This window comes from Erpetoichthys calabaricus, chromosome 1, assembly GCF_900747795.2.
Source record: "Erpetoichthys calabaricus chromosome 1, fErpCal1.3, whole genome shotgun sequence".
In the NCBI taxonomy this organism is placed as follows: Eukaryota; Metazoa; Chordata; class Cladistia; order Polypteriformes; family Polypteridae; genus Erpetoichthys; species Erpetoichthys calabaricus.
Window position 1 is genome coordinate 231,764,848 of NC_041394.2, and position 23,983 is coordinate 231,788,830.

Below are 23,983 nucleotides of genomic sequence, written 5' to 3' on the forward strand. Positions count from 1 at the left end.
TGAAAGAACTACAAAATATCCAGCCTGGTATGTAAGCAGTGTAGTCTTCTGGCTAAGACATTGGACTTTAAACTCAAAGTCTGCCATCTAAATCTTCTTCTTTTATTCATTGCTGAACAGAGCAACTTACTTAATCTCCCTAAGCTCCACTTGCAAATAAGCATGTAATTAATTGTTTTATGCCTATGAACTTTTAAAGTACTCTGGGATGGTGTTCACTGTAGAATGACACTATATACTATCAAGGTTGTTTGTGTGCTGGCATTTCGGTACCACACACACTGGATTTCACCTTGTTTGCTACATCACAGTGAGATTGCAGCTAAAGAGTTTTCACCCTAAAAAAGTTGTAAAGTATGCCACACTCTCTCCTTGCACCATAACCAACATTAATTAATGAAAGTCACCTTCTCTTGTCAACCAAAGTATCTCAAGTGACATTCAACTCCTTAACTGTCTAAACGGTTGCTTGAGCAGGCAAGTTTCTGCTAGGCTTTCAATTGCAGGCAATATGCCTTCCCCCCAAAATAAAGGCTTAATCTTATTTCACATTTGATTTACTTTGAAAACTATACAAGAATTCCATTGTTTAGAAGCCTTGCAGTTTGAACCACAATTGCTCAGCAGTTTGTCAGTGTTTCTCTCCTGCAATTTCCATCCCTTTGAGGGAAGCTCTTTTCCTAAATCTGTATCCTCTTATCAGGCACGGCCTTCCTGTCCCCACCCGTGTACAGTATGTCTTTTTGCAGTATGTCTGCAGTGAGTTGTTTTTCTCAGTAGTTATGTATGATATATGGTATGAGCCATAGACCAGGCCAAATGTTTGCCATATAGTAAACCTGTTGACACATAATAGTGTTTCGAAAGCCTTGTAAACAACGGGATATTCTTCATAGGTGGTGACAAAAGAACACAAAGGCCCTCATTAAAATCAAGGCTCCCTATAGACAGCTCTCTACGGCTACCAAATTAAGTAAACCGTATAAAGTCTGGCCAGATTTTTACTGTGTGAAAATGAACTGCCTACATTAGACAAAATAGAGCTGGGTTTTAAAAACAATACTTGAAGATTGTAATTCATTTTCTATAATGGAGATGCTATAAATGTAACACGATGAATTAATAAATTATCAGCCTGTTCCACAGCTACTGCTTCAAGGTGAGACCTGAATAAATTGGGTAAAAAAATGAATGAATAAATGTATAATAAAGCCATCATCAGCTTTTTAGGTAAAACATATTATCTTTTAACGACAGGTTATTAATTTTTTACTTTAATGTTAGATCTTTATAATATTAACACTCTGCAGAAGGAAAAAAGGCTTTCATGTGCATAGACATAATATTTACTTGTGAAAAACTTAGCCTTGAGGGAAAACATAACAAAGTTCCCTAAAATGAACAATGTGATCGAGATGCATGTGAAGGCAGCTGTAATATTTTTTTCTGCAAGGCCAAACAGCTTACATTATTAAAAAGGGAGATTTCCTAAAAAAGCACTCTCTATTACCATGCTTCTTAATGTATGGAATATGGAAATATTTAACTGGTTTATTCCATTTGCAACAAGCTTCGCACATTGATATAAATATAGATAATCAAATAACAAAATCATTTAACTGCTATTAGCATATGGTGCTACTTCATGTTTAACATAAAATTTGAAAATTAACTATTACCTCAAATAGAAATGGTTACATTTTACAATAACTAATTACTTTCCTTGATAAATCTTTACAATGAATGAATACATATATTAAGTAGTGCAAAAAGATCTACAACTAATAAATGAATTATTTTTAAAGATGTGAATAGGCATTCGATAATTTTTGCTATTAACTTATTACTTAATTTCAAAATCATCACTTAATAGCATTGAGAAATATTTGAATGAACTTGCACTAATAATCTGTTAAGCAGTATATTATGCTTGTTATCCACTTATTAATGAAAGCTTATTATAAAGGCTTACAAAATAGTTCTCAGCTATGCCTTAACATCCGATTTGTGGTTTCTTAACCTGATAGTTTTTATTGCTATTTTGTTAGGGTGAAACTGGAGAAGCTGCTTGACCTGAAAAAATGCAGGGGGGTGTCATAGAGAAAAAAAAGTGTGTCAATATTTGGTTTCACCTCATAGAGGCCAAAACGTTCAAAAAGGCAATTGTTCTGGTCAATGACTTTCAATTGAAAAGAGGCAGTCTAAAACTGACCTGTGGATTGTAAGAGTAATTCCTCACTGTGGAAAACTGGCAGTCAAACAAAAACTAGTCCATCTAAAATCACCACCTGCATGTTGGAGTTCAGAAAGCAATACCTCTGTTGGAATTTAGACAGTTTATAAAAGAATGTGAAAATTAGGGGAATAATAATGATGGAGACTCAATAAGATCTATGTGAAATCAGTCTAATAGCAGGTGTTTTAAAGGGACGTAAATATAACATTTTCGAAGAAAATAAAAGAAAATAAAAATCAAAAATATGTCATTGTGTAAAATAGTCTTGATAAAGTGATATTCAATAATCCTTTTGTTAAGATGTCTGGCTTTAACATACCTACTAACAGCACTGAGAGAATGAAAATGTAATGTTTTAAATATAATATAATATAAAATATCTAATTTCTAACCATACTATCCAGTTCAGTGTTATTGGATGTCAGCATCTGTCCTGGCACAATGGGTGCAAGACTGGAACCATCCTTGGACAAGATGCCTATCCATGATGGCTGTTTCATTCACGTATGACTCTTAGCTGGCCCAATGAGTGTGTGATAGGGCCCTGCACTGGACCACTGGTGTCCACTGAAGGTTGGATTGCCAGCAATGCACTAACAATAACCTGCCCAGATTCCTGAGATACACTTTCCTCCCACTTTAAAGACAGTGTGTTAGGTTGATTAGTGTAACTAAATTATCTGAGTGTGAGTGCATGCACATGTATGTCTTTAGTTAGTACCCTGTCTATTTTGGCTCATGCACTGTGCTCAATGTAGTTAGGCAGGTTCAGTTCACCGTTACCCTATAAAAAATATCCAAGCTTAGGGTAACTCAGTCTCCCTCCCGTATCTTTAAAGCTGTACTGGCTAGATTAATTATCAACACAAATTTGGCCCGGTGTGAGTGTGGCTAAGTCAGCCATGTGATGCGCTGATGCCTTGTCCACAACTAGCAAGATGGGTTCCATCCCACAGTGAACCTGAATTAAATAGGTAGAGAAATTTGAAAATTTGAGCTAATCTCACCAGTTTTAGTATTATTACACTGGTTACTTGTGTCATTCAGAATTGACTTTAAAAAACTACTAATAGTTTATAAATCTTGCTGTTTTTTTCCAGTTCTTCTGTGGTGGCAATCTGTGCCACCACCACCTGATCAACGCACCATAATACTATCATGTGAAGCTTGAAAACAAAGAGGACTGATTTATGAACATTTATGTTAGGTAGAATGCCCAGTGGGGGCTGTATGGTCTTTTTGGCATTGGAACCCCTGCAGGATTTATTTTTTTCCTGTCCTTCTGACCATCTGACCTTACCTTTTGCCTTTGTTACTTATTCTTTAATATTATTTCCTAAATCTTACTTGCTTTTCATTGTCTTGTAAAGCACTTTGAGCTACACTGCTTGTATGTAAATGTGCTATATAAATAAATGTTATTCTTGCTGCATTGAGAGATAGATATGCTAAGATATAAAGTTAATGAATGGTAAATCATTTCTAAGAGGCTTGCTAAAAAGAGGATAATACCTTCATGAACAGATTAAACCAAACACTAATGAAAAAAAAACACTTTGAAAGAAACACAGGGTCAATTTGCCACTAATTTAAGATTAAATATTATTCAGGTTAAAGAGAAAGTGCTTAGTGCTGCTGCTACACAACAAACCCTTGGACCTAACATGATATCTTATCTGGTCACTATCTCTGTGGAATCCATACATTCTCTTTATGTTTATATATTTTCTCTAAGTACTGTCATTTCCTCCCATGTCTTATACTGTATGAGTGCATTGTAGGTTAACCAGTATATCTAAAATGGCCCATTTTAATTGAACTTAGGGCATGTGTGTTCTCTGCAATGAAATGGTGCACATTAAGGGCTGGTTCCCACTTTGCATTTTTGTGTTGGTGGCGCTAGCCAATGTCACCCTAAACTTGATTTAAACAAATGATTCCAATGATTTTTGTGGAGCCTACATATTCTCTGAGTTTTGCCATTTCCGTTCACATACTAAAAACACAAAGTGCAGGATAATTGTACTCAGTATCAGGTCATTATAGGTGTGTATAGTATTGGAATAATAGAGACTGGTACCTGTGACACCAGGATAGGCCAGTAGCTCCAACACACAAAGAAAAACGTTCAGAAAATTAATGTCCAACTGTTAACTGTCCTAATTGGGTTTTAATACTTTAAAACAGTAAGCATATTCATAAAATAAAACAAGTATCTGTGCAGGTAGCCTTAAGGGAATCGTTAAAACAATTTACATTTTAATACGTGATAGCAGAGGTACGTAGATTATCATAATGTGATCGTTAAATATATAGAAAAATAACGACTTCATTCAACATCACTTTAGATTGTATTCTACAATTTACTAATCTTTAAAAGAGCGAACAGACTCGACGCTCTCTGCCCATTTTATTTTCTTGCCTCTTAAACTATCACTTAATGTTGTTGAATATGTGCATAAGCTAATGTTTTGTGCCTCTCCTCTCCCAGTTGCAAACTGCCGCACTTCTCACCCAAACACCTGAGGATCCACAACACGCATGCGGACTGAGGAGCGCTGCAGTTCTTACAGAGGAAAAAAGTTTCTTGTAGCATTCTGCTGATAGGGTAGGGCTCCGCTGCGTCTGGGCAAAATCACATCGGACAGTTTGGGATAAGAGCTTTTGTTTGCTGCTCCACTTCAGGGTGCGACTGGCTATAAAGAAAAGCAAATCAAAACTGCCAATGTTTTAAAAAAAAAAGCTGCAAAAATGTGGATATTTGAACTCGCTTTCCTTGTCGGTAAGTTTACACATTTTACATGGATTTTTCAAAAGCTTCATTTTCTTCTTTTCGATCTTTAAATATTAATGTGTGCATTCGGCAGCTTTAGAAAAAGGACTCGCTGTGTAAGGACAGGGTTATGCACGGTTTTAAAATGTTATTAAACGATCTATTTTTGAAGTGCTTTCAATACATAGCCTATTGTATGCATCCGCCTTCAAAATCCTTTTAATGTTATCGTTTAATTTACTAATCAAGTAATCGGCTCCGTTACTTTTCACCTCGTGTTTTAATGCAAGTAGAAATATAATTTGCAGGTTTGCATTTAAACATAAGTAGTTCTGAAACTTTTAAAGTGTTGCCTTAAAGGAAATATTCCGTTTACAGACTAGGAAATGTAAGCATGTATCTTTAGTTATTATCAAACAAAACTATCGCATGATGAAATATTAAAGAATTCAGCACTAATTAGTAGTATTTTAGAGTTTTTTCTTTGTGAAGAGGCCGAGGACTACTTTAGATTTTTGTCTAAAGTCCAGATTTTACGCTTCGTTGACAAGGCTGCATTGCACTGTCAAAACTAAATATGGGTGGATTCGTTAAAACTCCTTAAGATCGACTGGCGTCCCGTCCAGGCCTGGCTGTAGTCTGCCTGTGCTACTGTGATTCCGTACCAAAAAACAAAATGGAGAAAAATCATGTATACTAGATAGGAATGGCCTTTTTCTTACAGGAGGAGGGGAAATCCCCACAGGAGTCGATGTGTCTCAGTTTCTTAATTGCTTCCAAGCGGTCTAGATATGTTAGAGAACAGTAACGGTTTAATCGTTTGTTCCTTAATGCAGCGACACTTTAGTTCTAACAAAAACTAACGAAAGCAGACAATGTTATTGAAGTGATCTTTTATATCAGAGGGATTTATAACGCATTATAACGTTAAATCTGATTAGTAAAAGCCAGTTGCACAGTTAAATATCAAAATATGTTACAAACCTTATTTATTTGTGTACTAAAGCTTGTTTTAAAGTCGCCTGCATTGCATACCGTTTTAACTGAAACCAAAGCCCTTAACGTTAAGAAAAAATCTCATTCGTTGGCTGATTTTCAGAGCCTTACAGCAGATCGGAACATCGTACTCCTACACTTTGAACGCGGATTGCTCGTCGTGCCAAGCCCCTATGTACTCTAAGTTTATTTTTGTACTTAAGCTTGTTTTAAAGTCGCGTGCATTGCATATCGTTTTAAATGAAACCAAAGCCCGTCACGTTAAAAAAATCAGATTCGTTGGCTCATTTTCAGAGCCTTGCAACACATCGGAACATTGTAATCTTACAGTTAGAACGCGAATTGCTCGTCGTGCCAAGCCCCTATGTACTCTAAGTCTGTGTGTGTCCGGAGCACTCGGCGCTGTGCCGGCGCACGGCATCCTATCACAGCCAAGGAACCCTTCATGTCCTCCTCCTCTGCATCAGCGAAGGCAGATGCATAGGCCAGATGTAATGATTCCGACATACTTTAATGAATTCAGACCAACTTTTTGTACGTAAGGTTTCGAGAGCAGTTATGTTTAAAATGGTAAATGTTTCAGAGTAATTCACATATTGTTTATGACAACTTTTGCTGTTCATTATTAACAGAGACGGAGACTGGGTTTAACGTAGCGAAAACTAAACTTTACTGTTCAAGATAACTTTAGCGCGGTCTGTTCGCATACCTTCAACTTGGTACACTGCATACACATAATATGCTCCCCCGTATTTTACATGATAAGGTGATAAAATTGCATAATTACGTCAGCTGTAAATGGGGCGAGTGTCTCGAGGGCAAAAAGGAATCGCGTAGGATTCTGGCTATACTGATGAACCTGGATCTTCCTCGAATCATTCATAGTCCAATCCAAATTGTAATAAAACTCCCCAGGAAACACCAATACACTCGCTTACCAAAAAATGTACACGGCACATTGATTCCAGAGTTGTCATTTTATTAAATGCTGTACTGTACTTTTATCACGTTCCGAACAAATGAGCGTGAAATTGGCAAGTGGCCTCACGAAGACGCGCCTGTCCCTGCCTGCCTTTCATGATTGTTTGCTCTCGTTCTCAATGCAGGTGTGTGGTTAACGGTGAGTGCCCAGGGACCTGAATTCAGCTATGGCTGCGCCGAGGGAAGCTGCTATCCTGCCACCGGCGACCTCCTGATTGGCCGTGCTGACCAACTATCTGCCACATCTACTTGTGGTCTCCATCGACAGGAACCTTTCTGCATCGTCAGCCACCTACAGGTAACATCCCTTGAGAAAGAGACACTCATTGAGGCGTCTTAAATCTAACATCTTTTTTTTTTCACTTGCTGATGTGCAAGCCCAAACAGTAAACCAAATGAACTCATCTTTAAAATCTGGCAGTAATCGGTGTTCCGGATTATCATGAATCTAAAGCTTAAACGCTTTTTGCTTATGTGGCAAACTTAGGTGAAGTCATGAGGAGACGGAAATGACACCTCCTGCAAACTTCAGCAAAGAATTTGCGTCCAGTCTGAGTTCCTCTTGCAATCAGTCATATCATAATGCAATATATTAGTCTGCTTAAACGTAACTGCATTGTTAGCAAGTACTTGTTTCTTTATGTGCACTGTCTTGTATTTTTGGTTCATGTGATCGTCCCATTGTGACGGTTTTGCTACTCATTACCTTTAAGAAATTACTTACTGACAGTAGTACTCAAGAACTTGAAATTATACAGGTATTTAAGAAATTAAAATATTAGTAACTAGATATATTCAAAAGTAGTTATTTATTTGATAGATAGATAGATAGATAGATAGATAGATAGATAGATAGATAGATAGATAGATAGATAGATAGATAGATAGATAGATAGATAGATACTTTATTAATGATGACCATATCGGATACACAGTTCTTGAGCCACACAAACTGTGGTCTTCCAGTTAGACAGTCCATTATCCTATACAATTTTGGGGGCACCAACCACCATTGACCAGTGGTACTCCCTCAGCAGTTGGGCTGAGAAGATGAATGCACTGGCAAAGTAAAAAACAAGATCTTCACCCTTATGCCCTTTTTCTACAGAAGGGAGTAGATTCTGTTCATGTACTAGATAACAAATTCTTTCACCCCACTGTGGGCATGGTAGGGAAACTACTAAGGGTCCTTTGCTGGTCTGACCAGAGGTTGCAGGTGAGCAAAGTAGCTCTTCAAAGAGTCAAGTGAACACCTCTTCTTCACTGACCTATTGACAACCAGCTGCTGCAGAACAAGAAGTTTGGATTGGGGCGTGAGGTAAACCACACTGTGGTCTGATCTCCCAAATGGGGAAAGAGCTTTAAGACTGTACAGATCCCTACAATTTACAAACAAGAGGTCTAGTGTTCTGTAATCACATGTGATGCACTGGATAAATTGATCAAAAGTGGACAAGACTGCTGAATGAGATACTTGATACAGTATTCATTGATTACAGTGAACTGAAATGGTGTGCTGGATCTGAAATTTAGCAGTTAACAGTTGTCATCTCCAGGCTACATCTGGAGCAGCAGAGGGCAAAATATAAACCACAAGCAAAATGGTCTGGGAAAATTCAACATGGCCGATAGTAAGGGCACATACTGACGGCAACCAGTTCAATGTCTGGATTGCATATTCTCTCTTTATCCATAATATGTCCAGGATTACTCTGTTTGTTGTTTATAAGCACAGCAAGGCCACTCCATAGTCTTAATGCACTGATGGGTAAGGAAGCGGGCTGCAAAAATCATTGCTGATCCGACTCACCTAGGGCATCACCTATTCCAAAGACTTCCCTCCAGCAAGCATCTTCATGCAGTGAAAGTTAAAATAACATGTCTCCTAAACAGTTTTTTCTCCATGTGCAGTTATTGTAACAAATCAAGTCTGAGCTTCTACTCAGTATCTACTTATGCACTGTATACCTACACACTGGACTCCCTGGATATTTTAATCCTACTATCTCTTTGTTTTTTGTATTGCCCATGTATGCTGCATCATATTTATAATTATATATTTCATCTTCTTATATTTATCTTTTGTGCTTTGTGTTGTCTTTGTATGTTGCACCAATACTATCAAGACAAATTCCTAGTTCACATTAGTGTATCAAGCCAATAACGAGAATTCTAATTCTGATTCTGTCTCTATCTGCTCATAATGTGGTAAATTCATTGGGGGCAATATACAAACCCAACACATTTGTACAGCCACGTCTCCATAAAACACATAATGTTACACACATGACATTCCATCACAACCTCACCAGCAGTTAATTCCTTCAACTTATTCACCTGTGATCTTACATTTACTTTAACAATCACTGGAAGATACAGTTTAATTTCTTGTTTTAGTGGCAGCTTTTTTGCAGTGGTTTCTATACTGAAGTTCCTTCAGAATACCCATCTTCTGTTGGGCAATCAGAGTCTGCTGCCATAGGGCAAACAGCTGATCCACTGTGCACACACTCTTGCCATTCTTCTTCTTCTTTCGGCTGCTCCCGTTAGGGGTTGCCACAGAGGATCATCTTCTTCCATATCTTTCTGTCCTCTGCATCTTGCTCTGTTACACCCATCACCTGCATGTCCTCTCTCACCACATCCATATACCTTCACTTAGGCCTTCCTCTTTTCCTCTTCCCTGGCAGCTCTGTCCTTACCAACCTTCTCCCAATATACTCAGCATCTCTCCTCTGCAAATGTCCAAACTAACGCAATCTCTCCTCTCTGACTTTGTCTTCCAATCGTCCAACTTGAGCTGACCCTCTAATGTACTCATTTCTAATCCTACCCATCTTTGTCACACCTAGTGCAAATCTTAGCATCTTTAACTCTGCTACCTCCAGCTCTGTCTCCTGCTTTCTGGTTAGTGCCACCGTCTCCAACACATATAACATAGCTGGTCTCACTACCGTCCTGTAGATACTGTTGCCAAAAAGCATAATGGAGGAAAGACATAAGGTACAGTACCTGCATTTGACAGGTTATCCACTACCACCTGGCACATGATTGCTTTTAAAATAAATAGTATAGGTCTTATAATAAACTGCTGATTCATCCAGTTACCTTGCCTATAAGCCAGCCATTACATACTGCAACATCATGAGCAAACTGTCTGCCAACACTACTTTGCCTTGAAATAAACAAATTATGGGTTCAACTGGGCCCCCGAGCCATGACGTTTGTCATTCTCTTTTTGGCATTGCAGATGACTTTTGTGTTAATGTAATGTCACCACTCAAAGTTAACAAAACCAGTCATTCTCATTAAGTTGTCCTATTTGCAATGCTTGCTCTCAGTTGCCCCAGTTATGTTAGGAAAACTAGACAAAATGGCTCTTGGGAGCCTAAATCCAGTCATAAGGCAGTCAGCATCTAGGCAAAAAAAAATTCAGCTAGTCTACATGGCCATTTACAGTTTTCAAGCAGTCAAACAAGCCATATTATGTCAGACCATTAGGCCATAAATAGGTTGTTGGGCATGATATTTAGATCTTTCAGTAATCTCACCTGTGTTTCTTACTGCACTTTGGTTTCTAATTCTGAGAAGTGACAATAGCTAGGGTATATAAACTGACAGAAAAAACAAAAAGTCATTCATTTCAAATACAGAGCACTGGCCCTGTTAAAACGGAACTAAAATCGTCTATACATTATATTCATCACTTTTGAGCTTTAATATGTCATGTCAATTACATTATAATAATGGCTCAGTGTTACAAATTATTATACACACAAGTCGTGAGTTTACTGGTTTGACTACATTTCATTACTTGATCAAAGGTGTCATCAGTTCTCAGTTTCTCTAAAATGTTGCATGCGGATGGTTCAGAGTAGCAGTAAATCTACGCAAGTTTTCCCGTCAATTTTTTTAATAAATCCAGACTTTTGTTTGGAAAACTACGCATGAACATTTTAAGCTTTTTTTGTGCATACAGCAGTTTTATAAACCTGAACCCAGGTTATTATTCCATTATGTTATTAAATGAGGTGAGAGGTAAATGGTACAGTACAACAAGGTAATTTAGGTACATTGCTTTCTCAAAATTGTTCCACTAGTAGCTATTACCACAAGGGTATTCAGATGAAATTTTCCAGTGGGAAGCTTGTATTTCTCCTTTGTCCCATAGCACATAAACACAGTAATAGCAAGAAGAATGTCATGCAGGGGAGGACTGAGCCAAAAGATGACACATTCAGCAGTGGTAGAGCCCAAAAGGATGTCAAGCTGGGTCAGTTTTAACAATGAAACTGTCAAACGGAGACTAAAGGGAGGGTCCTATACTAAAATCTGTACCTGCACTGAATATGTTAAGTTCCATTTCTCAGGACTGATGAACTTTTTCTGTACCCAAACTATCTTCCTGTGTGTTTTTGAAAAAGAATTGGATTGAATTGGATTTACTTTATTATCATTCAAACCATACAAGAAGAAGTGCACTGATGAACAAAATTGCATTTCTCCAGGCTCAATGTATGAACACAAATATAAAGACAAGTGCATGTTATATAACACCAGACAGAATGTATGTATAATCCAATAGACACATTGGTAAATAGTTGTAAAGTGTTCAAATGACGAAAAACATTAACATAATGCACAGACATAAAAGCATTTTAGGAGATATGAGATTCTGAATATATGTGTTCAGATATTTAACAGTCTCAATAAGTCAGCATGTTGTTTGCTGTTAGAGGGAGTTGAGTAGTCTGATAAACTGTGGGAAGAAACTCCTACTGAGTCTAGCAATTTTGCCAGAGGGCAAAAGTAATTGAACAGTCCATGGGATGGGTGGATAGGGTCTCTGACTATCTTGGTGGCTTTCCTAAGGCAGTGTGACAAGTACAAACCTTGTATAGACGGGAAATTGGTTCCGATGATTTCCTCTGCCGTCCTCACCACTCTCTGGAAGCACTTCTGATCCGAAACTGTGCAGCTGCCAAACCAGACTGAGAGGCTGCTGGTCAAGATGCTCTCTAAAGAGCCTCTTTAGAATGGTGTGAGGACAAGAGGTGGGAGGATTGCTCTCCTCATCTGTCGCAGAAAGTTTAGATGCTGCTGTGCTTTCTTGACAAGGGAGGTGGTATTTGTAGTCCATGTCAGGCCATCTGTGATGTGCACCCCCAGGAACTTGGTACTTCCTCCTGACTCCACAACATTCTCATGGATTATACAGTAATAATAATAATAATAATAATTCTTTGCATTTATATAGCGTTTTTCTCACTACTCAAAGCGCTCGCCATGTGTTTCCTCCTGAAGTCAACAATGATCTCCTTTGTCTTGTTGACATTCAGTGACAGGTTGTTAAAAGTTATCATTCCATTTTTATCTATACATCCTTGTTTTCAAATATTTTTTCCATTATAGGGCTATATGAGTTCACAGCCTAACTCTGCAATCTTCATGTAAAAGTCAATAATTGGGATTAGGGTGGATTGCCGCTCATTTCAGTGCAAATTCACCTATGCCAGGTCAATTTAGAGCTCCCAGCTATCTAGCGGTACCTTCCAAATCCTTAAGAGGTAAGAGAAAATTGGAGTGCATAAAAAAAATATTTGGATGGACGCAGGCAGTACATGTAGGCTCCAAATGGAGAGAGCAGGATAGGAGTAGGACCTAGAACCCTGTAGCAGTATTAACCACCAGAGCTCAAATCAAGCACTGTCCATAGCTGTTAAATCATATCTTTTAGCATGCTGGAAAGTTTCTCTTTGTTATCTCCATTTCCAAAAAAACTAATTGGGAAGTGGCAACACTGGAACCTTCCTAATTTTTTCTATAGTGTTTATGACTGCAGCAACTCCATCACTAATGTGAAAATCCTGTACTATGGAAATCAAGTTTGCATTGTTGTCCAAGGTACCACAACCAAACATGAAGTAGTGCTGAACTGTTTTTATGAACTCAGCTATTGAGTCAACCTTTTTATTTACACTGATAAAAATACTGTAAAATGGAAAGTGGAGCAATGTTAGTGAATATGGACACAAGATGGTAGATGAGGCTAGAAGCAACACTTAATTTGGTACACGGGCCTTTCCTAACGTAAATGTGGCATAAAATGAAGAGACTGGTTGTGATACAGAAAGTGTTGTGTATTGAAGGTACTTAAATTAAGCTTTAATGTAAAGGGAACTTTATAAATGAGTTGATTGACTTTCTCTACTCTTTTAATAAATCAGCTGGTTAATCCTGGTAAAACTCTCTGCACATCTGTTATAATTTCCTGCAGTCCCTCTCTCAGCCATGTTACCACCCCCACAGCTGGAACAGGCCCTTGGGCACAGCAGGGGATTTGAGCTTCAATGTTATCACCAAACGTTTGGCCATGCTATCTTTATCAGACAACTAAGTTGTATATGGAAGCAAACAAAGTCTCTGGAGAAAAAAAAATCGCAATGACCATAGCATTGAGACTATAAATACTCAGAACCTGTCATTAGTAATATTAGTAAGCAGAACTAAATAAATTTGCAGAACAGAATCATTGCACTCTGCTATGCTGATAGGTTTTGCAGCTGGGTGTACTACTGGATTCAAGGTTTGTGCTGAATTAGTTCTTAAAGCTAAAATGGGCTTGGCAATAGTTCAGTTTTTAATGTAGAGTGCATACACTTAGGGTTACAGCTATCAGTGAAACGGGAGGATTAAACATAATTCAGCATCTTAAACAAGTGACATATTATAAGGACATCACCAATGGGTGACGAGAAATGTTTCCTTTTAATTTGAGCCTTTTGTTTTAATTAATTTTTACATATTTTATACCCATTTATTTCAGTCCCTTTATAAGGGAAAAGGCAAGTCACAATCTTACACAGGATTTCAGATGATATATTCTTTGCGCATGTTTTCATTAGGTTAGCTCATAGCATAATGTAATTACACAATTCCTTCCCACACTGGTTAAAATGGTGAAAGGTTATTTCCATGCAGAAAAGAAAAGAAAGGACATAATGTTTCAGTTGTACTTGTATAACATTCATCCTGTGTGCCTTTAATATATTATACAGTATTGATTTGCTTCCTCTGGGATTGTGTATTAATACTGCAACAATCTAAATGCATCATCTAAAGTTGTATTCATTTTATGGTTTAGAGGTTGCCAGTAGAAATTTCATAGGAATGTTCTTCGTTGTGGTAACACCCAATTGGGTAATTTTGAGACAAACATTGTGGAAAGCAGCCCAGACACAGACAGGCAGACACCGATGGTTCAAACCCAAACACACGTTTATTGTATAGTACATTTCGCTATTTACAAGTGCGCACACACAACCCAGTGCCTCTGCACCAGTCACCCTTAGTCCTGGCCTCTTTCTTCGATGCCTCTCTTTCTGACTGCCTCCACTCCCTCTCCTCCGAGCTCTGTCCACTTCCACCCGACTCCAGCTATCGAATGTAGGGAGGCGGACCATTTTATGTTCACCCGGACATGCCCCAGGTGCTTCCTGATGAACTTCCGCTGGCACTTCCTGGTGTGGCAGAAGTGCCGGCTGAGCACCCGGAAGCACTTCGGGTGTCCTAGTAATCCTTCCGCCAGCACCTCTGGGTGTGGCGGAAGTGCTGACGGCCAGGGCTCTTCAGGCATCTAGGTGCCCCCTGGCGGTGACCACGGGCCCTATAGGGTTGAGATACCATACTCTGTTCCCGTGGTCCCCATACCAACCAGGGCGGCAGCCCTCTCGTGGTCCGGAGGAGGCGTAGTTCCCTCTCCCGGTCCTTCCTGGCGCCCCGGCTGGGTACCGCCCCCCCAGCCGCTCGCCACAACATCTACATTGAATTAAGCAAACTGTAAAGTAAATTTGACTTCTTACCTTACTCAATAGTTTAAAAAAATAAATAAATAAAAATAACTAGGTCAGCTAGAACTGAAATTTTTGTGGTTGCATTGAATTTGGAGAGTAGGAATACAGGTTTAATGAAATTTGTATATTATTATTTTCATAATAAAATGAGTTAATTCAGAATTGCTTTTTTCACAACTCTTGTAGCAAATCAACAAGGACCTCACGTTTCTCTTAAAATACAGACTGGAAATTCAGGGAAGTACAAAGAAGTAGAAATGTAATACATGGATTTGGTACATCTAAAAAATTCTCAGAGCATGCAGTATAAAATGGGTGCTGGGGGAGCTGGGCGACAGGGGGATATTTCCTTTGCTATCTTATCCAACCCCCTTCTCCACCACAACTCAAGTGGTTTTTAAAGTAAATTACAATTTCAACCAGTTTTTCCACATTCAGTCCCTTGTTGATCAAGATAGGGGTATCCCCAAACAACTCTGTAGACAAACACTTGTTACCAAAAACTGAAAAATATTGTCATTTTCAGTTATAGAAAAGGCTTTTTTCTGGGAACAAATAATGGATCAACAACTAATAGCTTTTTTCATACACTGATAATTAATTAAGAGTTAAAAATGAACACAAACAATTTTTACAGGTGTACCAACTTTTGTTGATTACTTACAAACCCCGAGTCTATATAAAAGCAACATTGGAACGAAGTGTGTTGCTACACCCTCTAAAACAAAATTTGGACAAAGTTGCAAGGTATACTGCTATCATAATGACAAGAAAAAAGAAATTAACCAAGGAAGATAGCTAGACTGTTATAACTCTTAAAACCATAGGACTTTCCATTAGAGAAACTGCAAAGAAAGCTAAAGGTGTCAGTGTGTAATTTCCTACACTATTAAAAGGAAACTGGAGAAAACTCTGACTGGAACAGGTCTGGCAGACCCAAAACCACAACAGAATGAGAAGACAAGATTCAACAGCTTGCGTGACTGGCAAATGCTACAGTCTAGCATTTGATGAATGAATTATATCTGTTTGATATAGTCTTGTGTTAAGCCTGCAGAATTCACTGTGGTTTTCAAAGGCTGCAATAAGTTTATTGGCAGGCTGAATTTGTGTTATGGGCTTAATACTGAATGGTTAATGATGGGCTTAATGCTTTTTGTTATGGACTTAATACTGTTCATTGGTTAACTGTACAGGGTGCTGTCAGGGTGTATGTTCTGTTGATGTGAGCTCATCTGCTGCTCCTATTGGAACCAACCACTTGTTACAAATAAACCCTCCAAGTGCTTGATTGATCAGCTATTCATTTAATTTAAATTATGTTCACATCAATGCTTTGTTAAAATACTTTAATAGGATTAATTTTATTTTATATTGAAAATTCATATTGATAAGTGCCTGTCCACAGAAATGCCTAGGCCCAGACAAAGATCTACAGTAGTTTTGATGACAAGTCTGCCTTAAAGGCCTTATCTCCTTTTTCAATGTTCATACTATATTTTAATTATTTATTAAATCAGTGAGTATAAACTGCACCCGTGTGAGTGAGTATGGATGTGTGAATGAGTTTAACCTATAATGGACTGGAGTCTCATCTTGAAATAATTCTTACCTTGCATCCTATGTTGTAAGTATGGAACCTTGCTGCATGTAATCCTATTTTGGAATTAAGCAAATTAAGGGAAGTAATGAGTGAAAGAACAAACTTATCAGCTAATTCCACCTTCTTCACCACCAATGCTACTGTCTTCTGCTTGATGATGGTGAGATTGGCTTTTAAATTTGGATTAACTGAGTTTACTAAACAGGGTGATGAACATATGAATTATATGTGAATTTCCCATTGGGATTAATAAAGTATCTATCTATCTATCTATCTATCTATCTATCTATCTATCTATCTATCTATCTATCTATCTATCTATCTATCTATCTATCTATCTATCTATCTATCTATCTATCTATCTATCTATCTATCTATCTATCTATCTATCTATATGTATAATTCAATAAATTGGTATATATGCAATAGATGTAATGAATTCTGTAAAAATGCCTGGCTACATACCTTTCACATTAACCCTTCTTAATTGGAGTATAAATTAGCACTACAAGGTAGTATACATTGAATTTCTAGTCAGCATTTAAATGTAATAAAGGGTCAGTAGCAACAAAGGAAGACATTCAGAAGATTAGTACTGTTAAAGGTAAAAGGAGAAAGAATAAGAGGGAAGTCCATTGAAAGATTAGGCATCTGTTTCGTGGTGATAAATCCACAATTGCTATACGAGTTCTTGTGTATGTCTGATTGTGTTTGAAACTGTTTTCTGTTACAGTAAAAATAAATGCCGTTTGGGTTTAAGCATTTGATGATGTGACACCGTAGTGATCCTGGCTGTACTTAACAATACTGATTTTTGTACAATGATATTTGCAAATGAAAACACACTTTTTTAGTGAAAATAAGTTTCTTTTTAAAAATTTAGATGTATTATATTTAGTTTCCATTTTATAAATTAACTGGCTACATAATGATGCCATGCTCTACAACAAAATATGTCAAGCAATGTACTTGATAATGGGTAAATATACATATAAATGAAATACTGCAGTCTGACCTATTATTTAGCTTAGGTTTTTTTTTTTATCAAGTATACATGTTTAATATATGTAACCATGTGTAACATGTGCATGTACTAACTCTCTTGCAATATTAAATAAATATAAGGGCCTATGTTACTCCTTTTTATGTTAACTAAGGTTGTCTTATTTTAATTTCTTATTTGTCTTTTATTCTTCTTTTCTTCATTATGTAAAGCACTTTGAGCTACTTTTTGTATGAAAATGTGCTATATAAATAAATGTTGTTGTTGTTGTTATGTTCTGCCTTCTAAGCCATGTTCTGTAAGGCACTCTATTATATGGGTTTCTTAAAACTGTCAGACACATTGGTAAATATTTAGAAGCACTCTGGTAAATTATTACTTTTGGGAAAAAGTAAAGGAGTTAAAGAGAAGTCTAATTATATGTCTGTTGTTGCCTGTGCCAGCTTGATTGAGATGCAACACTATGAAGTCCCACTGACAGGACAAAATGGTGTGGTTTCATACTTGGCAACTAGGGGCAACATTCAAACTATTGTGTATTTACTGTTAATATGATAGTTGTGATATGGTGATGCAGTGGTTACTACCTCACAACTCCATGGATCTGGCTTCAGTTTTTTATAGAGTTCATATATCTTTCTGTTGCCTGTTCTAGTTGTTCACACTTCAGTCACACTTATTGTTATTTGCAATTAAAATGAAAAAGTAACACTGATATCACAAGGCAACCTCGTGTGAAGGAGGCTTTTTCTATTAGATTGCACACAATATTTCCTGTTTTTAGGGCACATAATAAATGACACATCTTTGTTCTGCATACTTGTGAGTATTAAAGAAAGGGCACACTTGTGTTTGCAAGAAATAGGTCTTTGCTCATTTTTCTAAAAAGAATATTAACATTTTTTGCACACGTAGCGTATATGGTAAATCAATGAGATTTTCAGCACATTTGTAATCATCATAAAATGGGAATTTGGGAGAAAAAATGTCAAACAATGAATATAAAAATGCTACACCCTAGTAAGCCCATTTTTTACAAAGATATAAGGATCATTAAGGATTCTTCATCAGTTTTCACATAGTGAAATGACCTTGTATTTTTGAATGTGAAAACTGCCGAGGAAAACAGATAGAACTTCAAAATAAAACACTTTGAGCATGACAAAGGCATTGTGTAAACAGAATGTACTATTAATATTAAAATTTTGAAGAGTCAATGGTGCAAAATGTCATTTTATGTAGAAGTGGATAGTAACGTATGTTAGATATAAAAAGGGAGGGGCATTCATGATGTTCCCAGACCAGAAGATTTTCTTTGATGCACAGGTACTGGGCTGTGCACACCAGTTGTACTGTGATTTCACTTGTGAAGACCCCAGCTCAATGCATTTACTATATACAAGTAAACCAATACACAGCCTTTTAAAGACCAGATTATGAAATTATTGTACTGTATTGTTGGTTCCCAAGATTAAAATAACAATGAAAAATATTCTCTTAATGTGTTTTTCATAATACCTGCCAAGCTGCATGGCAGATCATGTTAATATACTTCAAGTAACACTTATTCCCAAGTAAACATTAAAATTACTGGTATTTTGAACAGAAGCTATTGTGTTTCTTTCATTTCAGTGGAGAACATGACTTGGAAATTCCTCAGAAAGTTGCTGCCACAATTAATTTTGTCTACTATAATCATTGCTGGGACTTTTTAAATCCCCAGAGCACTTTATTTAAACAATTACATTTTGAAAATTATGCTTATTTCTCTCATAAAAGAATGCTTTGATTTTTTTTCAACATTTCTTTGGCTATTAGTAGTTTCTTTCTGCTTTATATGCCTCTGCTGAGGGGCTGTCTAGACAGCTTCCTGAAAGAAAGGAGTGCATTTTATAAGTTGTGTCCTTAGCTCTCAGGCTTTTGTCTCTTCCCTCTCTTGTCATTTAATTGTCTGGCTTTTCATAACATTACATACTGTATATAGTCTTTATTACAGTATAATATTAAGCTTGAGAGCATTTTAATATGCATAATAAGCAAACTATGCGTAAGTAAAGCCACAATTAATTTTGCAAACAAAGAAAGAAAACAAGTTCTAACTGTGCAATTTGATAGTCATTTACACATGAAAGAAATGTCATTATTTTCTCCCTGTGAAAATCTATCTTTTCCTATAACCCTGTATAAGGTGAAGCGGGTACAGAAAATATCTGGATGGACTAATGCTGGCTATGATTAGGCCTTAAAGCCACATACCCTGATTGTTTCTCTGCTTTGTTTTTTTCCTTTAGGAAGAAAAGAAATGTTTTGTCTGTGATTCAACTGTGATATATGATGAGAATGTAAACCATACAAACAGCCACCGCATTGAAAATGTGGTCACAACATTTGCTCCCAACCGACTGAAGACATGGTGGCAGTCTGAAAATGGTAAATTCTGAGGGATAAATGGAAAGAGGGTGGGAGTGGATGTGGGCTATGGAAAAGTGCAGTAAACTATATGCATTTAACCTTTGCTCGGTTAGAGGGCATCTTTTTTCCTGTTTGCTTTTAATATGTTGGTGTCAGTTAACCCTTTAATTATTACATTCAGAGTGACCTGCTGGGGGGAGGAGGAGCAAAGATAACTTCAAAGTTAAACCAAAGAAAAGTAATGCATACCTATCCACTTCACAATCTGCACATAAAAGAGCAAATAATTACCCTGGGGCCTCCTTGAGAACAGCTGCATTGTCATTGTGCACTGTGCTCATCTCAGAGAGGCACTTACTTAATTAAAACAGGCAAATAACAGCAAACTCTGATTCCTCACAAAAAAAACACACACACACACACACACACACACACACACACACACACACACACACACACACACGCAATTTGAATAGGTTATTTGGCCTATCCTAGAATTCAGTTACTTATAATTAAAGTAAAATTAACTATGTTTTTGGTTTGTGTATTTAATAAGATAAGAAAGATAATAAAAACAAATAAAGGAAGTTGGAGTGCTTTACACTACTGTTGGGAAACTGTAAATAATAAGAACTTCAACCCATGAGGGGGTAATTATGCCATGAATGTGGTTAATAAAGTAAATGCTTTCTGTTTACTTATGACAAGGAGTTTACTTTTAGCATTTTGTCAATAAATTAATACATAGTAGACCTATACATTTTTGCTTGAAAACAAATAACCTGTGATTTAATGGTAAAATTGTCCATATTTGTATATGTTCTGGTAATGAAAATATGTACAGTAATAAGATCTTTAATACCATAAAGTTCCATAAACTACAATGTCCTACACTTTCTTTAATATTCTAGCTCTTATCACAGAAAAGTCACTAAAGTTTTTGTTCACTGTATACTTATCCCGTTTTAGGACAGTGCTTCTTTTGTTCATTAATAAGTTTAAAATATTGTGAATCCAATATCTTAAATATAAAAGCTTTCCGTATTTTTCTTTTTTTTTTACATAAATTGTGTATCTTGTAACCAAACGCTTGATTGTTATATTAGTGGAGTGTAAACTCCAAGACTGCTGCTGCAGTCCACATTAACAGTGTAATGCTGTTATTTATTTCACCAGTTCTCTCACACATATGATCACATTTGAGGTATACTTGTAAAACACGTGGAGAAAGGCACTAAAGTCACAAGGAAATAAATTCAACCTGTTCCACTAACTTACTGTATGCCGTTAAGCAAATCCTTTAGTGTGCCAGTTTTGCAGTTACATAAACCATGGAAACATTTCACTAAACTGGTAAAGCAAATCTGAATGATATTTGCTATGGAAAGGTACTATCCATCCATCAATTATCCAACCCGCTATATCCTAACTACAGGGTCACGGGGGTCTGCCGGAGCCAATCCCAGCCAACACAGGGCGCAAGGCAGGAAACAAATCCCGGGCAGGGCGCCAGCCCACCGCAGGGAAAGGTACTATATAAAATGAAAAGGGTGGGCCTGTAGTCCCTAGTGTTAAGTCACTTTGATAAACTGAGCATTTCCTTTAACCTATCAGAGAATCCAGTCATGAAGTCTGACATCCCCAGCAACCTAGTCTTATGTCTTGCTCTGACTAAATCAAACAGGTTTGATTTTAGTTTCAAGTTTTAAAGGAGGGCTTGTGTGAATGTGAGCGCTGACAACCAATGAGTGGTCACCCAGTAGTATAATACATATAGTGCAGCTGCAAGAAATAAGGAAAGGAGTTGTTTTGGATCTCACAAACAGAAATGAAATTTGCCTGTCTGATACCTTGTGTTATATATATATATGACAACAGAATTAAAATCAGAAAAAAGAGGGCAGAGTTTACAGCTGAAATTGCCGGAAAACATTTACACAACACCAGTTCTGTCAGGCAGCACAATATTGGCTGTCAGAAAAGGAATGAATTCGCTGTATTTTGTAAATGTGAAACTGTGTTGAAAAATCATGACTTATCCCATGCAGTTTCTAGCTGCATAATCTGACATCTTCAAGCAACAAGATCATCAACTGCGGTCATTAAGTTTGACATCCCTTCCAACTAGAAACTGCATAATGTAATGCCAGCTTAACTCACTGTGTGACACTGAACAAGTCATCTAAATGTCACATCTCTCACAGGGATGCAGCAGAAGCTGGATGAGTTTCTTTCCTCTGACTTAAAGTGAGGCTGCTAAGCAAGTCACTTAGCCTACCTGTAAACTAAAGAAACATGTGCAAGATATCTGTAAATTGCCTTTGGATAGTGTTCACCATATAAAATCTACTATAAGCTACTGTGTGCTCCTAAATTATAATGTTCTGCTGTTATTTTTTTTCAGGTTTGGAAAATGTCACTATTCAACTTGATCTGGAGGCTGAATTTCATTTCACCCATCTCATTATGACATTCAAGGTAATGCTAACCAGAAGACAACTGTTGATTGTTATTCAGCAGTTCAGAAATATCAATTAGAAAAGAAAGAAAGAAAGAAAGAAAGAAAGACTTGCCATTTCCACGGCTAAACTAGTGCTAGGCTATAGAGTGTCATTTAAGGGTCTGTATGATTGAAAAAATAAGTACTCATTTTAATATAATACACAGACAAAACCTCAAAAGAAAGCAAACAGTTTATGATAATCAATCAATGACAGTACTGTAGTTTTGATTAGCACTTACTAAAAACTAACTCTGACACAACCCTAACCTTAACCACTTTTGAAAATGCAGTATATTTAAGAAAAGATGTGTCAGGTTTATATTACAGTTTTTCTGAATTGCTAAAACACATTACCTAAAATCTCATCTCTCTGTCTCAAAACACTAAACACAAACTCTAAAATTCAAGCTACACTCACAAAACCTTCGACTTGTCTTGCAAAACCAAACATTTGACCCAAAACTATTTTAACTTTACTCAAAATCAAGCACTACTGTCAAAAACCACACAAAACCAGCCAATGTGCAAACACAACTTAGCAACGATTACACACTACATAAATAAATACAAAACACTGCGGGATAGCGGGAAAATAATATTTATTTATTCATTCATTTATTCTTGTACTCACAATTTAACAAAAAAAGAACTGCAGCAAAAAAGTTATATATATATAAAAAAAATTATATATTTTTACAGCATATTCACATAATTTATTCTGCCTCAGCATCATGCCTCTTTGCTGGGTCAGGCCACAGGACTTCATCCACATCACATGCTATGGTCTCCCTTGCAAGGCAACAAGGGAAGAATCCTTTAGCATGCCGAATCCAGGCCTGGCAAGATTCCACTCCTATCTCACCACATGCTCCATTCATTACTTAAAGTAGATTTTCCTGTGTGTAAGGGTTTTGGTCGTATACTTCCATGCCGAGAAAAACTCCTCAATAGGGTTCAAAAAGGGAGAGTATGGTGGAAGAAACACATTCATAAAATGCTGCTCATTGTGAAACCAATTGCGTACTCTTGGACCACGGTGAAAGCTCACATTGTCCCAAATGATAACATTCATGGGATGCTCTGCCTGCTCGCGATCTCTCTGCTCAAGCAAAGCATCCCGTAGACCATCCAGGAATGTTACTAGAAGTTCGGTGTTGTATGGCCCAGCAGTAACATGACTGTGGAGAACCCCATAGCTGCTGATGGCAGCACAGATAGTTACATTTCCACCACACTGGCCAGGCAGTTCAATAATGGCACGTTGACCTATGACGCTGCAACCTCTTCTTCTCCTTTTTGCTAGATTGAATCCAGCTTCTTCCACGAAGATGTATTCATGAGGCCTAACCATTGAGTCAAGCTCAAAGATTCTCTGTACACAGTGAAAACAAACTACATTTAGTTCTGTAAATGACACAGTATGATGTATACATGTGCTGCATCCCAGATAATACAGTATACATTCTAGTACTGAGTTTATTGTAAATTTTACTTACTTGCACATATTGACATCGTTGCTCTTTCACTCTCTCACAGTTTCGCTCAAATGGTACCCGATAAACTTGTTTCATCCTTATCTTGTTGCATTGCAGGACACGGTCAATTGTTGACAGACTCACACTA

The 23,983-nt window shown here is 37.2% G+C and overlaps 1 protein-coding gene across 1 annotated transcript in view; it reads left to right on the forward strand.

The window, feature by feature from the left end:
• The first annotated feature begins 4,832 nt into the window (after positions 1–4,832).
• The window catches only part of lamb1a (laminin, beta 1a), an 84,230-nt gene continuing 65,079 nt past the window's right edge, over positions 4,833–23,983 (forward strand). Inside the window, exons 1-4 of the mRNA XM_028812513.2 lie at positions 4,833–5,018; positions 7,112–7,284; positions 19,737–19,875; positions 22,262–22,335. Coding sequence (XP_028668346.2) covers positions 4,988–5,018; positions 7,112–7,284; positions 19,737–19,875; positions 22,262–22,335 — 417 coding nt within the window. The 5' untranslated portion in view covers positions 4,833–4,987. The remainder of the gene's footprint in view (positions 5,019–7,111; positions 7,285–19,736; positions 19,876–22,261; positions 22,336–23,983) is intronic.